The sequence below is a fragment of the Pelodiscus sinensis genome, chromosome 5 (assembly GCF_052426305.1).
Source record: "Pelodiscus sinensis isolate ZL-2025 chromosome 5, ASM5242630v1, whole genome shotgun sequence".
NCBI classification, from domain to species: Eukaryota; Metazoa; Chordata; order Testudines; family Trionychidae; genus Pelodiscus; species Pelodiscus sinensis.
The window spans coordinates 2,924,628-2,950,993 of NC_143056.1; the positions used below are offsets into that span (position 1 = coordinate 2,924,628).

General features: G+C 46.5%; 2 protein-coding genes across 4 annotated transcripts in view; one reads left to right on the forward strand and one right to left on the reverse strand.

Moving 5' to 3' along the window:
• The window catches only part of FANCM (FA complementation group M), a 106,646-nt gene that overhangs the window by 20,418 nt on the left and 59,862 nt on the right, over nucleotides 1-26,366 (forward strand). The gene's annotated exons all lie outside the window — the stretch shown is intronic.
• Nucleotides 2,933-23,940, reverse strand: LOC102446921 (heme-binding protein 2-like). Its single transcript, XM_075926129.2, has 5 exons — nucleotides 23,654-23,940; nucleotides 9,033-9,124; nucleotides 6,640-6,781; nucleotides 4,666-4,849; nucleotides 2,933-4,170 (listed from the first exon to the last, which is right to left on the reverse strand). Exons 1-5 carry the CDS (start codon nucleotides 23,862-23,864, stop codon nucleotides 3,999-4,001), a joined length of 801 nt encoding a protein of 266 aa, XP_075782244.2. The 5' UTR covers nucleotides 23,865-23,940; the 3' UTR covers nucleotides 2,933-3,998.

Here is a 26,366-nt window from a genome sequence, read left to right on the forward strand (position 1 = left end):
AAGTGGGGTTCTGCAGGTGTCAATTTTGGGATCAGTTCTGTTCAATATCTTTATCAACGATTTAGATATTGGCATACACAGTATGATTATTAAATTTTGTCGAAGCAAAAACACGCTCCTCTCTGTTTAGGCAGCTAACAAACAGATAGCTTTATTGATCAGTAAAGCAAAGTGAGCCAAACGTGGTCCCAGCAGAGCCTGGCCCAGTAAGGCTGGCTAATACAATCAATCCTAGTATTTTATATCCTTAACCAAACAAGTCTGATGTCAGGACAAGAAATCAAAGTGAACTTCAAAGAGGAATTACTATCAGCAGAGAAAGAAACAGGTTGAAAGTGAGTTCAAGCTTCAGCTCAGAATAGTTCATTAACACATTCCAACAGCGCATCCCTCTGGCCTCTCCCCACCTTGGTGAAGGCCAGTTCACTCCCTCGTGCAGACACAAACTGAGGTTTATACATAATGGTTTCTAGCTAAATATGAAATGGTTTCTACAGTTTGTAGATACCACCAATCTGGGAGGTGTTGCAAGCGCTTTGGAGGATATAGTCATAATTCAAAATGATCTGGAGAAATGGTCTGAAGTACAGTAAATAGGATGAAGTTTAATGAAGACAAATGCAAAATAATCCGCTTAGGAAGGAACAATTCATTTCATATATACAGAATGGGAAGCAACTGTCTAGGAAGGAGTATTGCTGAAAGGGATCTAGGAGTCATAGAGGACCACAAGCTAAATATGAGCCAGCAGTGTGATACTGCTGCAAAAAAGCCAACATGATTCTGGGTACGTTAACAGGACTGTTGTGAGCAAGACAAGTGAAGTCATTCTTCCGCTCTACTCTGTGCTGATTAGGCCTCGGTTGGAGTATTGTGTCCTGTTCTGGGCACCACATTTCAAGAAAGATGTGATGAAATTGGAGAAGGTCCAGGGAAGCGCAACAAAAATGATTAAAGATCCAGACCTAACCTATGAGGGAAGACCGAAAGAATGGGGCTTGTTTAGTTTATAAAAGAGAATACTTGGAGGGGACATGATAGCAATTTTCAAGTACAGGCAGTCCCCGAGTTACGCGGATACGACTTATGTCGGATCCGCAGTTACGAATGGGGATTTTCTCGCCCTGGAGGACTGGAGCGGCAGGACGCCGGGTCCCACCGCCCACCTCCTCCAGGGTGAGAAAAGCTGCTCCCCGTCTCCCTGGTCTGCTGGGGGAGCCAGCAGACCAGGGAGACGCTGAGCAAAGCGGCGGAGGACCCGGGGCCGGACCCGCGGCCGCTTCCAGATCAGCTGGAAGCATCGCGGGTCCGGCCCCGGGTCCTCCGCGGCTTTGCTCAGCGTCTCCCTGGACCAGCGAGACGCTGCAGACCAGGGAGACACTGAGCAAAGCCGTGGAGGACCCGGGCCGGACTGTGGCGCTTCCAGCTGATCTGGAAGCGCCGCGGTCCGGCCCGGGTCCTCCACCGCTTTGCTCCGCCTCTCCCTGGTCTGCTGGGGGGGGAATGCAGCTAGTGGCCCCCCCCCCCCCCCAAGCCACCCCCAGCAGACCAGGGAGACGTGGAGCAAAGCCCGGGGCCTGTGGTAGAGCAGGTGGGGCACTGCCGGTTGGTCCCGCAGTACCGCTCCTTGGCACTACTGGACCAACCCGGCAGCACCCCAGCTGCTCTGCCCCAGGAGTCCTGATTCAGCCGCTGCTGATCAGTTTCAGCAGTGGCTGAACTGGATGTCAGTTCCGACTTACATACAAATTCAACTTAAGAACAAACCTACAGTCCCTATCTTGTATGTAACCCGGGGACTGCCTGTACCTAAAAGAGTGTTACAAGGAGGAGGAAAAAAACTGTTCTCAACCTCTTGTGCTAGGACAAGAAGCAATGGGCTTAATTTGCAGCAAAGGAGGTTTAGGTTAGACATTAGGAAAAACTTCCTACCTGTCAGGGTGGGTAAGCACTGAAATAAATTGGTTAGGGAGCTTGTGGAATCTCCATCATCAGAGATATTTAAGAGCAGGTTAGATAGACGTTTGTCAGGGATGATCTACATCAGGGCTACTCAACTTTGGAAGACCTGGGGGCCACAATAATACTCACAGCACATGCCGAAGGCCACAACTTAAGTGTGGTTGCATATACATGTGAGTATATATGCAAATAGCTTTTCACACTGACAGGCATGAATACGAACATTAAGGTAAGACTACACTGAACACAGGCCCCATTTAAGTCAGTCCGCTGGCTTAATATTTACCTGATTTCCACCCATATGACAGCAGTTTTAATGAGCAATGACAGTTCAGATATTTAACTACTAAAACTCCTATCAGCGGGGTCATTATATTGACTACTTCTTTTGCCCGTGTGTTGAGCCCTGTGTAAATCCAAACTGCACCATGGGCCACAAACTAATGGCCCACCAGCTGCGTGCTGAGTCGCTCTGATCTAGATGGTGCTTGGTCCTGCTGCAAAGGCAGGAGATTGGATTTGATGACCTCTCAAGGTCCCTTCCTATTTTAGAATTTTATGATTCTGTGGGTGTGTGCTACAAAGTTTAAGAAAGTTGTGGAAAAAGTGAACTATTTACTAAGGCTATGTCTAGAGGACATCCCTCTGTCGAAAGAGGGATATAAATGAACCTGATCGAAAGCGCAAATGAAATGTGGATTTAAATATCCCGTCCTTCATTTGCATATTCACGTCCGATCGCTGTTTCGAAAAAGGGTATTTTGAAAGTAAAACCACAGAGATATGTGGTTCTTTCGAAAAAAAACAACCCTTTTTCGAAAGAACCAGTACTCATTTTTTCAGGACTACAGGTTCTTTCAAAAAAAGGTGTTTTTTTTTTTTCAAAAATACTGTCTAGACTGCGGTTTCACTTTCGAAATACCCTTTTTCAAAACAGCGATCAGACATGAATATGCAAATGAATGAAGGGATATTTAAATCCGCGCTTCATTTGCACTTTCAATCAGGCTCATTTACATCCCTCTTCCGACAGAGGGATGTTGTCTAGACGTGCCCAAAGAGAAAATATTGACTGTGTAATGTGATTGACTGTTCACATCCTGGTCCCAATATTTCAAAGGCTACAAATACTTTCTTTTTGAGAAGTGTGGGGAAAACTTGTACTCAAGGACGGTATTCTTCAAAGCACTTGACCAAACTCTGTTCCCAATTTCCATTACTGATTACACCTCACTAGGCCAGCATACTTGGGAACAGACTGGTGCCAAACCAGGAGAGGTCAATATCATCTAGTATCATTACCAAAACTTCCACTGCTTACTGGGCTCTTAGAAGACATTTATGGGTAAATTAGAGCTATTACAGAACACTGAGAGCCAGGACTGGTGACTGTAAACAAACTTTATGGGACCGTGGGGAACTTAGTCATGCCCATGAGAAATGGACATTTGACGAATTAAAATCATGCTAGAGCAGAGAGTGCTGGACTAGAGGTGTTCAACCTGTGTTGTCTTCTACAGGAGCAGAGTTAGGCCAATAATAAGCACTTTTGAAAAATCTCAAGCTAAATGTTTAGGGCATCTTAGAGACACTGTACTGGGAAAAATATTTAAAATGTAAATATTTGAAAAATCTAAAACCAAATTAGTGTTTAACACTACAATTTGAACTTATGAACTATACCTTTGAGAGTTGAATTTACCTCGTTCACAAAGATTACATGAATCAATTTAAAAAGTTTCACAAATCTCAATGAAATATTATGGATAAACTGTAAAACTTAAGTATCTAATAAACTGGGTACAGGACTTCAAAATTGTCAATATGATTTCAGATATTAATGCCAATGGCCCAATAATTAAATTGGATTTGATTGTCATGCTATTTTGATAAACTAATACATAGTTTAGAAAAATAGGGTTAAAACTGTGTGTGGATTATCACAAAGACTTAGAGGTATCAGCTAGCCTCACGATTCATTTACAAATTTGTGTACAAACGGAATTTGGATAATGCTAGGCTTTAGAAGTGGGAGGCTATGGTCTTTGCAGGAACCATATTTCATTGTGTCGATTTGCAGCAGCTGGATTGGTGTATCCTGCAACAATGAATATATTCTGCAAACATAGCTCCGGACTCTCCAGAAGTTCTGCCAACAAGTTTATTTCTCTCATTATTGAATCTTCATTGGTGACCCCTCTGAAGCTCCTGCAACAACCAATTTTTAATTATATTCTATTGTTTTATTGTATTCCTGGAGTCCCCTCTAGACCTGGAAGATTCTTTCCCTTCCCAGGGTTCTATGGTGGTGATTCAATAATGCTTCTAAATGTATGTATCGTATATGGTGGTGATAGCTAAAATTTTACTTAACCCAACATTTACAATTGTCAGGTATGATGTGCCCTGTTTCACTAATTATTCTGTTTCTCTTTATAAAAAAAAGAATACAAGTAGAACTGTAACTAATTTACTTCAAAAAGTTAAATACTTCTGTAATCTGTCAGGCTACATAACCTAATAGTTGTCTCCTGAATTGACTTTCACTTTGATTTCTGAAACAAGGGATAGTTAATGAAGATAACACAAGCTTTAATTTTCAATATATTAGGATTTGGCAAGTACTAAACGCTGTTTTAAATACATAGGAAGAGACTTGTACTACCTGAGACTTCATTAGCACAGGACTGATATGTTGCTTACCTAGTATAAACAACAGTAGGCGGCCACTCTTCAATAATTATGTCAGGATCATAAGGCTGAGGTGGATGATCCTGCAGGAGTTCAGGTAGGTAGTATGCGACTGTCACCGAACGTGTGATCTCGGCATGAGATTCGTTAGTATGCACTATTGTCACAATGGGTATAGTCATCCCCAGGTACAATCCTGAAGAATAATATACAAGCATCACTCTAGAGAACCCAAGCAAACTTTTGCACTCTGTCTTTATTAAGTTTTAAAGTTTGTCTGTACATGGATTAAGAACATTCAAAATAAAGTCCTGTAATGGGAAATGATAGCAGAATGGAATTCAGTAGATCTTGAAAGTGATGGGTTTAGTGCTGTTGGCTGGAAACAGCTGTTGATATGAACATTCCACCGTGTCTCGGAATTAAGTGTTCTGAGAGCTCTTCTGTGTCTAGATGTAGTGAGGTTTAGCAAATATAGGCTTATCTATACACGAAAGTTAATCGGCTATAGGGTGTGAATTGAAAGCAGGTTAATTATTCTTCATTAACTCCATATGTGGATGCTGTTCTGGACTGAGTACCTTTATATGAATTAACTTAATCCACTTGGATTTGGAATTGGAGCATTCTTATTGCAGAAAAGGAGCCTCCATACATGGAGTTGCATGGGAATAACTCCGTGCTGAGAAGACAACACAGGAAGCCTAATTCTGAACACTTGTCTTTTTAGGTTTATTAATCTAACAAACTTGTATGCGTATAACACACATTCTCTCCTGATAATTTATTTTGCATTTTAATGCAGCCAAATGCAAAATTATGTGTCTAGTAATGCAGACCATATAGACTGAGTGAGGGACTGCATCCCGGAAAGCAGTGACACTGAAAGATCTAGGGGTCAGAATTCAACATGTGTTCATAATAGGATACAGTGGAAAAAATGACTAAGTAGGGAGGTGATTTTACGTCTGTATATGGGTATTGATGAGACTGAGCACTGAGATATTTTGTTCGATTCTGGAGTTCACATTTTAGAAAGGAAGTTGGAAAATGGGATGATTTGATTAGTCTGTGTGTATTTTGGTGGGAGAAAACCCTGTGTACTAAAGGGCTCAGGAATGTATCAAAAAAAGTACAGGAATTAATATAAGAAAGCTGAAACCAGAGAAATTTGTATTGGAAATTAGACAAACTTTTAACAGAAAGGATGACTAATCATTGGAACAAATCTCCAAATCAAGACTGGATGCCTTGACAGCTTCTTTTGGCTAAAGTGTATTTGGTTCAGTAAGAAGATACTTTGGTGAAATTTAATAATCTGTGTTATATCAAGGATCAGATTAGAAACATATGATGTAATAGTCTGGTCTTTTGCTGTGCAAACTGACGCTTAGAATTTTTCAGTAGTATTCCAGCTGTTCAGAAATACAGCTGTTCAGAACGACTCATTTGTCTAGTGTACTCTGTGCAAGTTAGGAATAGGAAGGTTTAACTGGTAAGTTGCCCTGGCCAGGCTGGAGCAGCCTTTGTCCGCAGTGAGCCAGGGTGCCCCACGGACAGAAGCTGCTCCAGTCTGGCCAGTGGTGTGGGGTGGGGAGGAGGGAATTATTTCAGCCTGGCTGAAGTGGACTCCAACCTCCCCTTTAATCCCAATTAAATGGGATTTTATTGTAAGTACAAGAATTCCAGACCATGGGAATGTGGAAGCAAGAAGACGTGGTGGGAAACGAAAGCTGGCGATCAGTTGTCAATAAAACACACGGTTTTGAAATGTTGATGCAAGGAGGCACTTCAGTTTGGGGACTAGGGGCTGTTTTTTTTTTTTTTTTATTTCCAGGACAAAAAAGCTGTCTCAAATTGCTGCTTCTACTGTGAAGGACTGTGCATTTGCAACTGGTTGGTACAAATCCAAACTAGAATTGATGAGAGAGGCTGGAGCATAAATAGCAGAAGATGTTCTATTTCAAAACTAGTATCTCTAGTTACCTGAAGAGTTCTGTTCACAAATATATTTCATAATCTTCATAAATCCCAGACATATGCTCTGTTCATATTGTTGTTCTTGCATTTTAATACAAGCCCATTTAGCTTTTCCATATTGGCGTTTTTCATAAAGCACTTCCCCAAACTGCAAACCAAAATAATCAGACAATTTAAATTTGACATTAAGCTTTGGTATAAAGGACTTTTCAGTGTTTAAGAAAAGAATCAGCTCCTTTTCCTGTTTTGAAAGGAAATAAGCTAACTGGTATAAGGTCAGGAGAAAATATAAATGACTAGTAATTATTTCCAATGCCTTGATGTTCAATTTAAAAATGCTTTTCAATTCTTAAATATTTAGTTGACTTTTATGTAGCTAGCTCAAATATACCCTTGTTTAATGAGCATTCTCTCATATACTCCCGTGGTGAGTAGATTTCAGCCGGGTGCCCCATTCATTTGTGGCACGTGCATGAGCAGTGCGGGGCTGGCGAGGGGCTTTCGCCGCTGGTCATCAAGCCCTGGTCATGATTGTCTGGTAATGCATAGGCATAATGAGACCAAATTGAGGTTGCATGGGGAGGGCACCTTTAACTGTGGCATTTCCTATCTTCTTAGTGTTTGACTTTGAAAACTTATGTTATTTTATTGTAATTTTATGTATGTGTAGAGACAAAGTAGGTGAGGTAATATCTTTTATAGGACCAAAGTTAGGCAAGGGCTCTCACATACAGAAGTTGGTTCAATATGGGTATGTCTACACTACCCCCCTAGTTCCACGAGGCGTACAGCTAGTTCAGATAGGAAGCCTAATCCGAACTAGCTAGTCCGTGCCGCGTGTAGCCGCGTGACATGGAGTCCGAACTAGCCGGCATTTAAAAATGGCGCCGGCCGGCTTCATGGAAATGAAGCCCGGGAAATTTAAATCCCGGGCTTCATTTGCAACTCCGTATGACTACATTACCCCCCCTAGTCTGAAGATACTACCTTGCCCACCTTCTCTTTCTAGTATCTTGGGACCAACATTGCTTTTAAAAAAGCAATCTGGGGAAAAAAGCGTGTGTGGCATTGTATTGTCACCAACATGGTTCATCCGGAGGTGTGGAAACATTATATTCACTGTGAAGACTTCTGCTGCTTGAGGTAAAGAAGTAGCTGATAGAGGATACGGTACTACTGCTATGTGCACTTTCACTAGAGGGTTGAATACTTTGCCAATAGTTTTCATAGTTGCTGATAGAAGAATGGCAAGGCTCAAGAATCTGGAATTTGATTCCAGCCTCTGAGTGAGAGAGTGCTTTACAGAGCACAGACTCTCCTACTCATTCTCCTCCAACCTTAACCTTTTCTGCCTGACCACACTGCTGTTTGTAATGACTCGTAAAACAGCAGCTACAACTGTGATTGCAATTGGTGAAAAATCCTTAATCTGAAATGTGTTTGCAGGGAATGTTTGTAATTCCAATAACTAGTAATGGCTATTTGTGAACAAGGTGAACTTAATTGAATTAGCTATGGATCAGCTTATCTCCACCTTTTCACTTTTAAATACCTATGGAGGTTTTTTGGTTTTTGTTTTTTTTTAACTCAGAATGTTAACAGCCTTTGTGTTCTGGTGAAACAATGGATCTGGCCAGTTTAGTGACACATTGAGCATGCAAGTGGAAAAGGAGAAATTAATTTAAAATAATCCTGAGGAGTGGAAGTGCTATCTAGGAGACGTTTTACAGACAAAGATTAGATTTCCATGTGTATTCCTGAAATCTGTCAAGGAGAGCCAGACTGTAACTGACCATCTCTGAGTAGAACCAGAGTGAGAATGGGTTGTGTGAGATGGCAGATTCACAAATCAAAAGCAGACTTAATGGCAGTCGCTTTTGAAGCTAAAGTACTTAGCTTGCATTAAACTTGTGGTAGTTATGCAATGTTCATACAAATCTCATACTCTCTCACCTTTGTCTAATTTGGACTTAAACTTAGTTGCTTGGGAAAACACTGATTTTATTTTTAAAAATTATATTTGAAAAATAACATCTCTTGTATACCTGGCAAGACACATTTTGGATTTTAATTTGAGGGGGGGGGGAGTATTCAGAATTTTGAACTCTTGTTTTGCAAATAAAGGGAAATGTCCTCAAAAACCCTGTAAGTACACAGTTACTGATGAGTATGTGCATAGTATGTGCACTTCCCAAAAGTGGTTTTGGATCTCCTAACTTTCATTCAGGCATGCTGACTTCAGTCATTTGTGTGCATTGTTCTTCCCTTCTTCAACTATGGACTGGTGGACATAGGGCGAGCCTTGCTGCCTCATGTTTTCAGTTATCGGTCTTGCAACACTTACAAAATTAAATTATCAAACTGTAATCATTATAAATACCAGACAGGAGAAGCATTACCTTTTCTTTGCGGTGTATCAGTGTAAATGGGATACTTTCCCTCTCCTGCTGTTGATTATTTCTGGTCAGTTGCTGGATTGGTTGTGCCATGTCTGCAATGAGATCATATGTTCTTAATTCTAGAACTGAAACTACAGAAATGAGTAAATACACCTTGACTTACTTTGGTCTGCTTAGCTCTTGTTTTGTTAAAAATGAGCATGATTTTCTCCAGTATAGAAGGGCGTAGTCAGTTGCTCTTACCTCTGCCTCTCTAAAATGAAAGCAAATTTGAAACTTTCTGTTCGCATCACAAAGTACCATATCATCTGAGTCCTGCTATTGTCCCCAGTTCCTTGTTGACACTCCCACTGTGCCAGTAGAAAACCCCAATATATATGGATGTTCAGGAAGCAATGCATAGATAAGAGTCTAGCTATGACCTCACAGTATCCTGTCTCCTCCAGTAATTGTCACTATATCTCTGAGGATTAATCTACACTTGCATCAGAGGGGTAGTCGTGTTAGTCTGAATTTGAAAAAGCGACAAGGAGTCCTGTGGCATTTTATAGACTAACAGATGTATTGGAGCATAAGCTTTCGTGGGCAAAGACCCACTTCATCAGATGCATCTTGCACAAAATGGTAGCAGTCATTTATTTCTCCTGGTAGAGGAAACAGAGTACCTTACTATAGTACTTAATTGGCTCTGTTGAATCTAATTCACTGTCCTGGTCTTAATCCCTGAAGCCCTCAAAGAGTTAGTTTTAACTTTCTTAAACCTCAGTCTTCACCGTCTCAGCACCTTTGGCCTTGGATTCAAATTCCATAGGGTGACCCTTGCCACTGTAATCTCCACCTTCGATTTCTGGCATACAGGTTTGAATGAGTGTGTGTCACATGCAGCATGCCAGACATCTGCAGTCTTTGAAAGGGTGGTTAAGAATGGAGGATACATCAACCTCAAACAGGCAAAGCATGGACTGGTTGGTCAGTTTTTTAAAGTCTACCACCGTTTGCAGCCTGTCACCATAAGTACCAGAGGTTCTGCTGCACGGGAAGTAGAAGCCTGGGGTCCCTCTTCTGTGCTGTGTCTCTCCTCTGTTGAGTTCTTGATGTGACATGTGCCTTTCCATTAAGCCCCATGATGCCTTGGGTTTTGAGGAATTTGAGGTGGGTTGGGTTATTGTAATTCCAGCAAAATCCAAACAGCTCTGGTACTCAATTCTCGTGAACCTTTCACAAAGATTCATCAGATCTGGTCTTACAGAACCAAGGGTGGATCCTGTATCTGGCATCCTGGATGCTGACAGGCTGATGTCTACAGAAAGGATCTACTCTGTGCACTTCAGGCTATCTTGCTCCCAAACAGGAAACCACTGGCCAGACTGACAGAGCCAGATGGAAGAGGGTTTCTGTCTATGGAATATGGTATCAGCTCTTGCTTGGTAGTAGCCCCTGTTTCAGCTATACTCCCCCGCGTGCAGGAAGGCAGCAAGGGAACAAAATCCCTAGTGTGTGATGGACCGGTGTTTTAGGTACTGCGCCGGCTATTGGGGCAGGGGGGAGAGCAGCCCGCGCACTTCCGGGACTGGTGCACAGCTGCAGAAGTACCCCCCTCCCCCCAACCCTACAGGAAGCCCACACTGCCTCTTTTGACACTGGGAGTTCAGCACGGCATTCATCTGGGGGTTGTGGGCAGCAAGGCAGGCTCTCGCAAAAAATGTTGAGTCCCAGTATTTTTTTCCTAAGGACCAGTACTGGGCCACGGACCACAGTTTGGGAAACGCTGCTCTAGTACATGTTGAGGAAGACAGCCTTACATCGGCTAGGGGAATAGGAGAGATTCAGATCTTTATGGTGGGTCTCTCCTCTGACACTTTTCACAAGAACACTCATTCTCCTACCTCACCATTAACTTTCTGCATAAGAGGGTTTCCAATATCTGAATTAGTGTTTTCACCTTCCCTAAATTGCATTCCACTCCAGTTAAAATGAGACTTCACATCTTGGATATCCTGATTGTTGTCATTGCATTTAGATATGACCATGCCATTCAGGTGTACAGCTAGGACTCTGTATAGTAATTGCAGAATGGGCTAAGGAGCAACCTGTGTTACTGGTTGTCGAAGCAGGTCCCTGGTTGTCTTATGACAAGGTTTAGCTAAGATCTATCTGGACAGATTACAGCTCACTCGGGGCTTGAGCAGCATTGGTGAGCAGCTTGCGTAATATCCCCCTACTATCAGAGAGGGGTAGCGCATCAACGTGGGCTTCAGTGCATACTGTTACCACTCACTATTCCCTGATGGAAGCCTCTATGTTGGAGACTTGTTTTGGTAGGGTGAAGATTCTACAATCGTTCTGCTAGCTCTAGACAGTTATTGTAGTCACTGCATATCTGTAGCCTATAGGGATAACCTGCTTGCTTGCCTGTAGATATAAGTTTATTATTTCCTTATGGTTTTGATTATATGCTGTTATAATAAATCACGGTAGGTTTATATTGGCAGTTTGGTTGTGACATAAGAGACTTAGCCCTGGACTACACTAGGGAATTATTTCGAAATAATCACTCTCCAGAGTATTCAAAGTAATTACTCCCCAGTGCTTTCTGGGGCTCTAAGTTGAGGTAGTGCATCTGCATTAAGGGAGCCTTCCTCAGTTTAATTTTGAGGCTTCCCTGTAGTGTAGACAAGTTATTTTGAAATAGTTATTTTAGGAGTTATTTTGAAATAATTTTCTAGTGTAGACATGCTGTTACAGGCCATGTCCTGTATGTTGAGCTATGTTGTCTGAGACCTTTCACTGAGAGAGCTCACATATGTTCAGGACCTTTCCCTAGGCGATAAGAGAGTAACTTTCCATGGTATTGGGGTTTCCAAGAATAACCTCAAACTTAGCAGGTACATCATTACTTAGAAAAACAAAAAACCAGTCAAGACCAGACCAAATAACTGGGTGGGACAGAAATAATAAATGTGATAAAAGTCCCATGGTAACAAATTAACATATAAGTTGAGATCAATGATATACTGACCTATTGGGAAAAGACACTTCACCATTAGTAAGGGGAGGAATACAAATAAGGAGAAAAGGAAACATCCCCTACTTAATATTCATCAGACATAATGTCAGCATAACATATGCTAAGAGGCATCCTAGCCAAGGGGCGGTAGGAGATACAGTCCTTAGGAGGTGCCAGATGAAGCCCCTGTTGATGGGGGTGGTACAAGTGATACAGAAGATGACGGCTAACACTCTGGATTGTTCTAGAAGGAACGGTGCGAGTACATGGTATGGAAATACAGATGTACATTCCCTGTTTATCTTATGGCATTAGGGTATTTGTGCTAAATGTATAAATAAGCTATATTTACAAATATACAGGAGTTTCTATAGTGTGAGTGTTGCATCTATGCACATCAGGCTGTGCCTCCCTAAATGGGGATTCTCGGGTTTGACAACATCTGTGATCCTTTTGGACCACGGACATTCCTGAACCAGAGAGCCCCATGGCATGCGGGGGAGGGAGGGACAGCGGGGCTGGTGCCTGGGCCAGAAGAAGCTGGCAGCAAGAAGGATCAGAGGGCTGGGAAGCTAGGTAGGGAACTTCCCCTGGTCCAGCAAATTATCGTTCGGGACTGGTAACTGTATTTATTAGTACAACTGAGTTTTAGATCGGAGACCACGAGTGTAGATGTCTATTGGGTGGAAAGATTAGTTTTTAAATATTTACAGTAGTTTTATTATTGCTTACTTAAGTGCTGTTTGTGTGACTTGAATGTCATGCTGTAATGAAGAGAACTCTGTTGTTGAAAATTTCATATGAATTGGTTAACTTTAGTTTAAACCTTACACTTTTTTTTGGGGGGGGGGGGCTAGTAATTGAAACACCAGATCCTGCTTTAATATGATCGGAGACTGAATTACAATTTGATATCTAGGAGAGTTGTAGCTGTATTGGTCCCAGGATATGAGAGGGAGGGTGTGTAAGAGGTTTTATTGGATCAAAATCTGTTGTGAGGAGTTAATTTCAAGTTACACAGCCCTTCAGTTCTGAAAAAGGTACTCGGACAGGAGAAGGGGAGTACTGGCTCCGTCTCTTCCCCCTCACTGACTCCACCCCTCCTATCCCTGCCTACCTGTTCTCAGCACCCCCCAGAGCACCAGGGCTGAGTGGTACTGCTTGGGCTGAAACTGCCCAGCTAACTACTTACGTCAAACCTTGTATTTTGTTGTGACACTCTGGGCTTGTCTACACTACCATTTACTTTGGTATAATTTACATTGCTCAGGGATGTGATTAATCCACACTCAGTGTGACACAAATTACACTCACCTAAGGACCTAAGCACCAGTGTAGGTACAGGTTGAACTTTTCTTGCCCCAAATACTCTGGTTTGGCAACATCTGTGGTCTGAAATGATTTGAATTAGCCAGATGTCCCCTTATAATGGGCATGGTCAAGTTTCCCACAGTCCCATAAAGTTGTTTACAGCCACCAGTACTAGCTTTGTGTTCTGCGCTGGTGATACGGAGATTTGAAGTAAAATACATATTGCTCAATTCAAACTGTTTGCTTTTAAATGTGTCTTTTGTCTGTGTGAAGAACAAATCCTGTCAAATCAATCTGATAGCTTTCTTTGATAGGATAACGAGTCTTGTGGATAAGGGAGAAGCAGTAGATGTGGTATACCTAGACTTTAGTAAGGCGTTTGATACGGTCTCGCATGATATTCTTATCAATAAACTAGGCAAATACAACTTAGATGGGGCTACTAAAAGGTGGGTGCATAACTGGCTGGATAACCGTACTCGGACAGTAGTTATTAATGGTTCACAATCCTGCTGGAAAGATATAACAAGTGGGGTTCTGCAAGGGTCTGTTTTGGGACCAGCTGTGTTCAATATCTTCAACAATGATTTAGATATTGGCATAGAAAGTGCACTTATTAAGTTTGCAGATACCACCAAGCTGAGAGGGGTTGCGACTAATCTGGAAGATGGGTCCTAATTCAAAATGATCTGGACAAATTGGAGAAATGGTCTGAGGTAAACGGGATTAAATTTAATAAAGACAAATGCAAAGTGCTCTACTTAGGAAGGAACAATCAGTTTCACACATACAGAATGGGAAGCAACTATCTAGGAAGGAGTATGGCAGAAAGGAATCTAGGGGTTATAGAGGACCACAAGCTGAAGATGAGTCAGCAGTGTGATGCTGTTGCAAAAGAAGCAAACAATTCTGGGATGCATTAACAGGTGTGTTGTGAGCAAGACACAAGAAGTCATTCTTCCTCTCTACTCTGTGCTGGTGAGGCCTCAGTTGGAGTCTTGTGTCCAGTTCTGGGCACCACGTTTCAAGAAAGATATGGAGAAATTGGAGAGGGTCCAGGGAAGAGCAACAAGAATGATGAAAGGTCTAGAGAACATGATCTGTGAAGGAAGGCTGAAAGAATTGGGTTTGTTTAGTGTAGAAAAGAGAAGATTGAGGGGGGACACGATAGCCATTTTCAGGTATCTAAAAGGGTGTCATAAGGAGGAGAGAGAAAACTTGTTCATCTTGGCCTCTGAGGATAGAACAAGAAGCAAAGGGCTTAAACTGCAGCAAGGGAGGTTTAGGTTGGACATTAGGAAAAAGTTCCTACCTGTCAGGGTGGTCAAACACTGGAATAAACTGCCCAGGGAGGTTGTGGAATCCCCATCTCTGGAGATATTTAAGAGCAGGTTAGATAAATGTCTATCAGGGATGGTCTAGACAGTATTGGGTCCTGCCATGAGGGCAGGGGACTGGACTCGATGACCTCTTGAGGTCCCTTCTAGTCCTAGTATTCTACGAGAAATGTGAACATTTGTTATGGATTTAGTGTTCCATGAAAACTAGTATATTATGTATTTTTAAAATAGTGCCCACAGGTGTGGTAGTTACTTGTTATGGGTGTCTGTACTTAAAAGGTTATATTCAGACATATTAGACGTGAAGTAACTTTGGGAGAGAGTAGGCTGAAGAAAGATGAGCTGTCGCCCCACAGCTACATGAAGAGTCAGTTACAAGTATGTGTACATCTTGATGGTTCAACTATTTAAATTTTAAAATGATAATTAGGATTGACTGTATATGTGAGTGTTGTAGAAGAAGCAAGTCTTTGGTATTTCAGTGAGAAGCAAGTAGGCCTGATGTATTTGACTGTATTTGTTTTAGAAGTCAATTAACATGAAGTTTTGGTTGCCTCTGATTGTGGTGCGTCTTACTAGCATGTATATTCACCAGATACTGACTGTCATACCAGGCACCCGATCTAAGTTCATCATAGCTGCTGAAGGCCTCCTGTGAGAAAACAGAGATTCTACTTGGTAGTCACTAACCTAAGTAGGTTTATGGTGGCACACAAAATGCCTGTTATATGATGATGATAAATATCTTATTAGCTATTAACTTTAAAATTCAGCAACTGGCTGCTTCGAAGAATTAGGATAGGCTTGGTTTTAGCATTTAAAAAAAAACATTGTAAGGTGCCTCTTGTTTAAATTGGAATAAAGTAATCTGAAATATCTGCAATTATAGATTTCTTGTTTCTGATGATAATAGTGAAGGAACCATGTTTCTAACTAAACAGATCTAGGATGGTTTATTTTTTTTCTCGTTTTTTTCCTCCATTTCTGTGTTTATGTTGAGGCATTGCCATGGTCCCAATGGTAGGCACTGCTTTGACTGTTGCAACAGTAATAGAGCTTCAGTCACTTTCTACAAATACTAAAAATAAGTAACTTTATTAGAGAAGCAGTATTCTTCTAAAAGTTACTTTTCTCAGTAGATATACTATCAGGACACATTCTAGCTTCTTCTGTCTGTCTTTCTGAGCTTCTGGAGAATCGGGGCCTGGATGAGATCGAATTAGGATTTGCAACTCCAGCTCCTTAATAGTGTAGCTTAAATCAAAGTAGCTTAACTCGAATTTTAGTGCCATCTACGCTACGGGAAGTCGAAAGGAGCACACTGTCCCTTCTACTTCCTTTTTTTTTTTTTGGGTGGGCGGGTGTTAGCCCGCCCACATCTAAAGGACCTCCCCCCATCCTGAGGGGAGGGTCCACAGAATCTGGAAAAACCAACTAATTACTGGGGACAAATAATGAAAAAACAGGGACGGGTGTGAGGGTCAAAGGGTTAAAACGAGGGAACCGGATAGGGACACCGAGCAGAGAACCCCAGACACAGCGCCCACTGCCCCCCGAAGGTCTCGAGAGAGCCAGCGGACGCTGCCCATTTGAACTCTGCCCGGATACGTGAGCAGATGCAGGAACGGAAATAGGCCCCACAGTCGCAGGCCCCTCCCCCGGCCAACCTCTTCTCCCTGGTTTTGTAGATTGCCCATTTGGCCATAGCCAGGAGGAGGTTGACCAGGAGGTCCCGCGACTTTGTGGGGCCACGGATGGAATGTGCGTAAATTAACAAGTGGGGGGAAAAGTGAAGCCAGAACCGCAACAGGAGGTTCTGGAGGAGCCGAAAGAGGGGTTGTAGCCTGGCGCACTCGATGTAGATGTGCGCCAGCGTCTCCCTCACGCCACAGAAGAGGCACGTGTTGGGGGTGGGGTTGAACCGCGCCAAGTACACGCCCGTGCTCACCACGCTGTGCAGGATTCTCCAGCAGATGTCCCCGGTGGGCTGTAGAACCAAGGTCGAATAGAGGCTGGCCCACCGGGGCTCCCCACCCTCCATTGGTGCTAGGAGGTCCCGCCACTTGGTGTCTGGGTGGGACACGAGGGCGGGGAAGTGGAGCGTGTGAAGCACGAGCGTTTACAGGTGACTCTTTGACGCGGTTCGGAAGGGGACTGGCTGCATCGTGTGCAGCCGGCTAAGATGACGAGGGGGAGGCAGTCAGGAAGGTACACAGGGCTTGGGGCCGATGGAGAGTTCAGGAGGGCTGGGGCTGAGGGGTGGGCGGGGTGCACCCTCTCGCAGGACCTTTTCGAGGTAAACCCGAGCAGTGGGCGGCAAAGCGTCCTTCACCTCCTGAAGTACGCGCTGGGGAGTACGTAGGGTGGAGAGCCCCATGCGCTGGGCGAGTGCCCGAGGATCCACCCAGTCTCCCCGGCGGTAGTCCAGGAGGTCTCCGACTCTGGTGGTGTCCGCCAAGACCAACCTCCGGCGCACTGAGGGGAGACTCGCCGCCTGCACACGTAGATGGGGGTTGTGTAGCAGGGGCTCCGCGAGGAGGTCTGCTCCCAAGGTGGCTCCCAAGGACCTGGTCGTCGCAAGCAGCTTCCAGGTGCGGAGGAGGTCCTGGTAGAAGGCCGGTAGCCCGGAGAGGTCTCGTGGAAGACCTCTCAAATAAAAGAGCTGCTGGTCATATCGGAGCCCTCAGAAGCGGCAAAGGAAGGCGTGCGCAAACGTGCTCCACGCCGGACTACCTGCATCAAAGAGGAGTCTCTGCAGGGCCCGGAGGCGGAGGATGTGAACCCGCGTGCGCAAACACGTCAGGCCCTGCCCTCCCTCCTCCAGGGGGAGATGGAGAACCCCTGCAGGGACCCAATGCAGTCCTGGCCAGAAGAACCGCAGCATCAGCTGCTGGATATGGGCCAGGAAACCCGGGGGCGGGACCAGGGTGCTGAGATGGTGCCAAAGCATAGACAGGACCAATTGGTTAAGTACTAGTGCCCTCCCACACAGGGAGAGGCACCGGAGCAATCCCATCCACCTCTGCAACCGCTCAACCACCCTGGCCTCTAAACCTTGCCAGTTCTCCAGCGGAGAGGGATGCGTGGCAGAGAGAAAAACGCCGAGATAGAGCAGCGGACCCGCGCTCCACCTGATGGCTTGAAGCGCGGGTGGGAGGGAGCCTGCTTGACACCAGGCCCCCTACCACCAGGCCAGAGCTCTTGACCCAGTTGACCCAGGAGGAGGAGGCTGCCGAGTAAACGGCTTGGCAAGCCTCCACCCGCGCCAGGTCTCCCGGGTCCTGGACCACAAGGAGCACATCGTCGGCATACGCTGACAGGACCAGCCTCGTCTCCGGCTCACGGAGCACCAACCCCGTCAACCTCTTGCAAAGGAGACGGAGGAAGGGCTCCATGGCCAGAGCGTAGAGCTGGCCTGACAGCGGACAGCCTTGACATACTCCCCACCCGAAGTTGACCAAGTTGAGCTTGACCAAGCACTCTGCGGAGGCATACAGCACCTGGAGAAACCCCACAAAATGGGGCCTGAAGCCGAAGGCCCGCAGGGTGCCCAGGAAGTACCCGTGGTCCAGCCGGTCGAACGCCTTCTCCTGATCCAAAGACAGGAGGGTGAACGACAGACCATCCCTACACCCGAGCTCTAAGAGATCCCGGACCAGAAAGAGGTTGTCGAAGATGGTTCGGCCTGGGACGGTGTAGGTCTGGTCTGGATGAACCACGTCTGCCAGCACAGACTTCAGCCTTAGGGAGATGGCTTTGGCAACGATTTTATAGTCCATGCTGAGGAGCGAGACGGGATGCCAATTCCACAGATCACGGAGGTCCCCCTTCTTGGGCAGCAAGGCAAGCACGGCTCGCCTGCACGATAAAGGGAGGACCCCGCTCTCCAAGGACTCGGCCCAGACGCTAGCAAGGTCTGGGCTGAGGATGTCCCAGAACACGCGGTAGAACTCCACGGTTAGCCCGTCCATGCCCGGGGATTTATTGATGGACATGAGACGGAGGGCTTCCAAGAACTCGGCCAGGGAGAGAGGCAGCTTTAGCCGGTCCCGGTCGCCCGCGCTGACCGTCGGGAGTTCATTCCAGAGAACCCTGTGGGCGTCGGTCGGATCCGGGGAGAAGAGAGAGGCGTAGAAGGCATGAGCCCTCTCGCGCATCTCCACCGGATCCGTGAGGAGGGGTGCCGTCCTCTGCTGGAAGGCAGACGATGTGTCTTTTAGCCCCCCTCTTTTTTCCCCAGGGCATAGAAGAAGCGGGAACCTCGATCCATCTCCCAAAGGAGATGGATACGAGAACGAACAAAGGCACCCCGGGCTCAAAGGTCCTCCAGGGCCTGGAGTTCCTCCTGCTTCTCCCAGTATGCTCCGCAGAGGGGCAGATCCTCAGGGCCGGTGGCCAGCCGCCTCTCTAGCTCTAAAACCTCCCGTTCCAACTGCTCTATGGCCGCATCCCTCCGCCGGCTGGCCCCCCGGGTGTAGTTCCGGCAGAAGAGCCGCGTGCGCACCTTCCCCACATCCCACCACTGCCGTGCCGAGGGAAAGGTGCACCGCCACCTGTGCCAGGCCAGCCAAAACTCCCGGAAGGAGGCTACGAAGCCCACATCCTCCAGCAGGCTGTTATTGAAATGCCAGTAGGCCGGCCCCGGCCTCTCCGAAGAAAGAGAGGCCTTCACGGCCACTAAATGGTGGTCCGAGAACCGGGCCGGCCGAATGCTGGAGGAGTGGGCCCGAAAGAGATGATGGCGAGACAGATAAATGCGGTCCAACCGGGAGTGGAAAGACCGATGACCCACCACCTGGACGTAGGTAAATACCGTTTCCTCACCCAGGTGGAGGTCACACCAGACGTCCACCAGGGAGTGATGGTCTATTATCTCCCTGAGGACGTCCGCGGCGGCCGGGCACTGCTCGAGCCCCGTACGGTCCCGGTCCTCGAGGGTGCAATTGAAGTTCCCGCCCGAAACCAGGCACTCACAAGGGTCCAAAGAGCCGAGGAAGGCAGACGCCTCCTGATAGAAGTGGAGTTTCTCTGAGACGGATGACGGGGCGTAGATGTTGACAAGATTTAATATCAGCCCCTCTATCCGAACCCGGAGATGCAGCAGTCGACCCTGCATGACCTCAGCGGTCCCCAGCACCTCGGGCTGCATGTTCGGGGAGAACAGGGTAGCCACCCCGGCTTGACGGACCGACAAGAGGCTGAAATAAACTCTGTCCCCCCACTCCAGCTGCCATCTAGCCTCTGCGGCCAGAGCTGCGTGGGTCTCCTGGAGGAATACGACAGAGTACCTCCCCTTCCGAAGGAAGGAGAGTACCTGACACCTACGGAGGCTGGACCTGTAGCCCCGGGTGTTTAGAGTGGCAATGATGAGCGCCGGCATTGAGAGGGCTGGGAAAGATCCTTATTGGCAGGAGTGCCAGCGGCCCCCATTGGTCCTTGCAGCAAACCGTGACCATGCCCAAAAGTGAGCAGGGCGTCATGGAAGCTGCGGACCCGCTGGTAAGCCATGGCCTCCCGCCGCCCGGTCCTTTTACCCTCCCCCAGGAGGGCCCTTACTATTTGTAGGATGAGATGAAAATCTCCCCAGCGCTGAAGGGCGAGAGCAACTTTGTTCTTGGAGCCTCGAATGTCTTCCAAGAAACTCCTCGTAGGAGCAGGACTATCGGCATCGATAGGAGTGCCCTCTCCATTCGAATTGGTGTGTCTTCTCTAGATCCGCTAATTCGAATCCCAGAAGATCGAATGTGGCTGCTTCGATCTTATCTGTAGAGTAGACATGGCCTGTGTGATCAGAAGGGTTCCTTCATAAGCTATAGACTACCACTGCAGACTTTCATGATATGTATATCAGAACCAGTTCAAATCTATGAGCAATCTACGGCATCTAAAGTGGGACCTTATTTTATGAGTTGCTAGTGGTCTGTCAAACTTGAAAATAATCTAGGGCCCCCTCTAAGTACTTGCTTTATTTGGGAGTATCTCGTCTCAGCACCTAAAAACTAGAACAAAGCTTTAGGATTCCACTCATCTCCATGGAAACAGAAGATCATCCCACAGGCACCTAGCTAAAGGTGGGGAAGTCAACTGTTGGAGAATTGGGAACCGGGGGGGGGGGGGGGACATACTAGGGATGCAGCAAACACATTCTTTTAGCCAATGCTTAGTGTTTTAATCTCCAACACAGAATCTGTCTTGGTTTTCCGAGGACAGGTTAGGTTTGAATTTGCTCCAAAATTGTATTATAAAGTTGTCACTTTATTCTAGTCTGGCACTCTCTGGTCTGGAATGATTTTAGTTAGCCAGATATGCACTTATTATGGGTATAGCCAAGTTTCTTGCAGTCCTATAAAGTTTGTTTACTTCTCCCGGTCCTGGCTCTGTGTTCTGTACGGTTGTTTAGCTCTAATTTACCCCTAAAATGTCTTCTAAGAGCCCAGTAAGCGGTGGAAGTGTCGGTAATGCTGTTAGACAATATTGACGTCCTGTGGTCCAGTAAATTCTCTAGTTGGGCTCTGGTCAGGTCACAAGGGTACTGACTAGAGGGATTCAACCTGTGGTGAGGACTTGTATCTGTTAAAAGACATGTTTAAAGAGTGGCATCTCAAAACTTTGACTCTTTCTGGATCTGTCACCAACCCCCTCTGTTTGAATGCCCTAAACTGCAATTCATTTCACATGCTAATGGACTCAATCCTTATGAAAGCTGGTTGGTACACTACCAACTTAACAGCTCTTGAAGGTGCAAACAGCTCTTTATGTAGACTCCTAAGTCAGGAAGGATACTATCAATTGACTTTGATTCTTATCTGCTTCCTTTTAACTACCCAATCTTCAGATACTTACTGATTTCCCCTTGCTTCCTGTATCCCAACCCCCCCTTCTTTTTTTCCCTCTTCCCTCCTCTCTCCTATTTATTTTGGGTCTGCACATCCTAAATTCATAACTCCAGTCATCTGAAGAAGTGGGTTGTGCCCACAAAAGCTCATGATACCATTTACATGTTGTTAGTCTATAAAGTGCTACCAGACAATTTGTTGTTTTTTAACTGTAAAACAGTGCCAGAGCAATCCCTTTCCTCTGCCTTCTCCCCCCCCCCCCCCCAACAGCCTCAGTTACCTACAGAACTTGATTTAATCTTATGTTCCTCCTCTGACTTCTCACAATCTGGTTTGCTGTCACTCTAAACGTCCACTTTCTTCATGTCTTGCAAACTCTCTCATTTGTTTTAGGAAACATAGCCCCAGGATACTGATTTTCAAATGGGGAGGGACTCTATTCAATTTGCATTTTGGAAAGTTTTGAGTTTTTGATGGCTCTGCTTACATCGAACAGAAGCACATTCAGCACCACTGCCTACTGTATCTGGGCTACAGGCTGTAAACCCCATGAGGCAGTCCCTAGAAGCAGTGTCTTTTTGTGGGCTGTCGTCATCAAAAACAATATTGGCTGGTACCTCTTTTCAGTTTCAAGGGAGGTGCAAGGGGTTTGTCTGTTTGCTCAAACCGGTTTGCCTATCCTTAATTGTAATACAGGAAAGAAGACAATGAAGCTTAGGATGAGAAACGTAAACATGACCTGAAATGGAAAATAGGTTGGGTTTTGTGACTTGTTGGTTGCTGTTTGTTTGAATTTTGGGAATACAAAGTCTAGATGGTTTTTTGCTGGTTTTTGTTGATCTCAGATATGGACTCAGCTTTCTCATGTTTTAGGAACAATGTGGGAGATGTTGGAAAAAATCCTCCCTCAAGTATTTCTCAATTTGTTTAATGCCCATAAGTGTTAAGCAGTTTGAATAAAAATCACTCAATTATCTTTTTCTCCTTATGTCACCCTACACGTTCTGAGAACTATAATATTTCAGGTTCCTGAACTTCTCAAAAATGGAAATAAAACAAACCAGCAACTAACCCGCGCTCAACAGCCAGGCTTGAGATATTATAAAGAAGCCAAAGGTCACTTTTTGCCTATTGTAGGTCACAAAATTGAGTCATCTTATCCTGTTTTGATTCTGTCTCTGATCTTAACGTTGTAAAAACAGTGAGGACCAAAGATGGAAGGGGGTATTGGGAGGTCCTTCTCAAAAAACAAAACCAAAGAAAACCCAAAAATCTTTAGATGAGCTATCCATTTTTTTAAACTTGATGTATGTCCTGTTCTACAAATGAGTCAAGACCTGAATAATTACTTCAATTCTGCAATTATTATGAAAAATTTTAGCTGCAACTTTGTTTATCCAAGGTTTGATCTCATTATCTTTCATGCATATTGCTTGCTCTGTTTTTGATGGCTATATATCTTAGAATTGGAAGCTGAACTTCTAAAAACCACCTGTATTTACATTCCCTTAACTATGGCAAAAAGGCTGTTACACACTAGCTGATATCAAACACACTTTAAAATGAGTGCTCCCTTTCCCACACCCTCACATTAAGATGTTACTCTGTGGGAAATTTGAGGCTGATAGTGTTGACAGTTTTTTTTGGTGTGTGTCTCAAATTCAAATTAGAAGGCATAAAATCTAGCTTGTAAACGAACTATGTAGTCACTATTTCAAAAATGTGTGGGCAAGCTGTGTGGTCAGTCACAGTAGAACCGCAGTCTAAACAGCCAGTCTCCCTCCCCAACCATTTATTTTCTCCAAAGGGCTGGAAGGATCTTGCTTCCTCTTCCCCTCTGTCTCGCTGTACAGCCCAGCATTTGGAAAAACGGCACCGCGGTGATGGGGTCAGCCTGGACCGTCACCTCCCTGACCGACACGCGCCTGCCTCCCTTCTGCATAATCCCGCTAAATCCTAAACTCTTGATTTTGATTGAGCGATGGACTGGGCCAGGGGCTCGGCCGGGAGCGTGTGGCCATGCCCCGGCCCAGGGAGCGGGGGGGCGCGGCTGCAGCGCACGGTCCAGCCGCCCTCTCCGCCTCTTCTCCCAGCTGGCCTGGCCCCCGCCGCGCTGGCAGCTCTTACCGCTGGGCACGTCCACCTCGTGCCCCCGGCCCACGCTCTGCCAGTAGCTCAGCAGCCGCTCCTGCTCGGCGTCGTCCTGCCGGCCGCCGGGGCTGTGGCAGGGCGAGTCGGGGCCCGGCTCCTCGGCCATGCCGTCCAGCTCCTCCAGCGTGATCGCGCCGGGCTCCGCGGCCGCGCCGCTCATGCGGCAGCTGAGCGCGTCCTGCTGCATCTGCGCCCGGCCTGTGGCGGCGGCTCTGCGAGCGGCGCTTTTCTCGGCCCGCCGCGGGCTTCTGCGGGGCGGGGGCGCGCGGGGCAGCCTGCTCCGAGGGGCCGCCTGCGCCGGCTCGCCCCGCCCCCCCCCCTCCCGCGCGGGCAGGGCGGGGTGCCCCTCTCTCCTGCGAGCTGCCGGCGGTGCGTGTCTAGGGCAGTGCTCCCCAACCCCTCTGGCGGGGGTCCTGTCCAGAGCCTCACTTCATCTGCCCCTCTCAGCACTGCCCTCTGCCTTGGAGCTGCCCCCCAGCCCGGGAGCCTCCTGCTTGCTGTGCAGGGCACAGGAGAAGCGGAGGGGGTGCTGATGTCAAGGTGCCCCTCTCTCCGCTCTGTACCCCATGGGGGGGGGGAACAGGGACGGAGAGTCTGCTGGTTGCTTTTGGGAGTGGTGCAGGCCAGAGTAGGGGTGAGCCTGCCGTAGTCCCCTGCACCACCACCCTGCAGCCACCTGTGGTAATTGGTGCCCAGCTGGAGCCTGCATTCCAAACCCTGCTCCAGTCCTGAACCCCTCAAGCACCCCAAACCACTGCCCTCACCCTGAGTCCCCCTGCACCCAGACTTCCTCTCAGAGCCAGTACCTTCAATCCCCTCCTGCACCTTACCTCCCTGCCCCAGGCTCAACTCAGAACCCCCTCCCACACTTCAAATCCTTTAGCCCAAGATCAGAGACCGCATCCCCTAACCTGATTGGGGAGCAGGAGGGGCAAGAGTCTTTGGCTACGTCTAGACTGGCACGATTTTCCGCAAATGCTTTTAACGGAAAAGTTTTTCCATTAAAAGCATTTGCGGAAGAGAGCGTCTAGATTGGCACGGACGCTTTTTCACAAAAGCACTTTTTGCGGAAAAGCGTCCGTGTCAGTCTAGATGCGGCTTTGTGCAAGAAAGCCAAAATGGCGATCGGGGCTATCAGGGCTTTTTTGCGCAAAACAATACCGCGTTGTCTACAGTGGCCCTCTTGTGCAAAAGCATTTGCACAAAAGGGCTTTTGCCTGAACGGGAGCAGCATAGTATTTCCGTAAGAACACTGACAATTTTACATGAGATCGTCAGTGTTCTTGCGGAAATTCAAGCGGCCAGTGTAGACAGCTGGCAAGTTTTTCCCGCAAAAGCAGTTGCTTTTGCGGGAAAAACTTGCCAGTCTAGATGCAGCCTTTGGGTTTGAGGTGGATCCTGGATTGCACTTAAATTCAAAAAGTGATCTGCTTAAAAAGGTTGGAGACTACTGTTCTAGATTAAACAGCATTCTGCATTCAAACAGACCTTACACCGGAACTGCTCTAAATACTGTGCTATACTGCCTCCACGTTGTCACACACAGGCTGTGTCTAGACTGGCAAGTTTTTCCGGAAAATCATCTGCTTTTCCAGAAAAACTTGCCAGCTGTCTACACTGGTCGCTTGAATTTCCAGAAGAGCTCTGACGATCTTCTGTAAAATCATCAGTGCTTTTCTGGAAAAACTATGCTGCTCCCGTTCGGGCAAAAGTCTTTTTCCGAAAGACTTTTGCCCAAAAGGGCCAGTGTAGACAGCATAGTACTGTTTTCCGCAAAAAAGCCCCGATCGGGGGGAAAAAGGCGATCGGGGCTTTTTTGCGGAAAAGCGCATCTAGATTGGCCACAGACACTTTTCCGCAAAAAGTGCTTTTCCAGAAAAGCGTCCTGCCAATCTAGATGCGCTTTTCCGAAAATGCTTTTAACGGAAAACTTTTCCATTAAAAGCATTTTCGGAAATTCATGCCAGTGTAGACGTAGCCACAGTGTCCGCCAAGGTCAAGAGATAAGACCCCTGGCTGAAGCCTGACACCCCATGGAGTATTCCATATATGCATGGGAATGGGTGTGGCATGCAAGGCCGTCAGTGGGGGGTGGATGGTAGCAACATTGTGCTGCACAGCCATATCATTCCTGCCCTCTTCCTTCCCAGCAGCAACTGTGTGCAAGATTTGTGGGTGTGACTGCATTGGTGCTCCAGCCCTGGAGCAGCCACAGGAAAAAAAATGGCGGGTGCTTAGCATCTTTAGCACCTCCCTGTACCCCAGTGCTCCCCAGCTCTCTCACCAGTCAGCCTCTCCCTTTCTTCTCCATGCCTCCCACCAGCCATAGATCTACTGTTCCATGGTGTGGAGGAAGCAATGTGGAGGAGGAGCAAGGGGTGGAACAGGGTGGGAAAAGGTAGAGCTGAGATGAGAAGAGGCAGGAGAGGTGGGGACTTGGGGAGAAGGGGTGGAGTTGGGGCAGTGTCTGGGGCAGAGTCAGGGGCGGGGACCCCTCCCAGGACATAAACTCAGTATGTATGGCAGGGTTCCATCAGGATCAGTCTAAGAATGGGCAGAGGAGCTTTTTTGTCACCTGGTGTATACGTGGCACGGTTACGTAGAGGTACAACCCAAATGCACAGAATTCCAGGCACTTTGTGCGGAATCTTTCAATAGATGGCCTCCACATGTATTTTTCTTATAACAT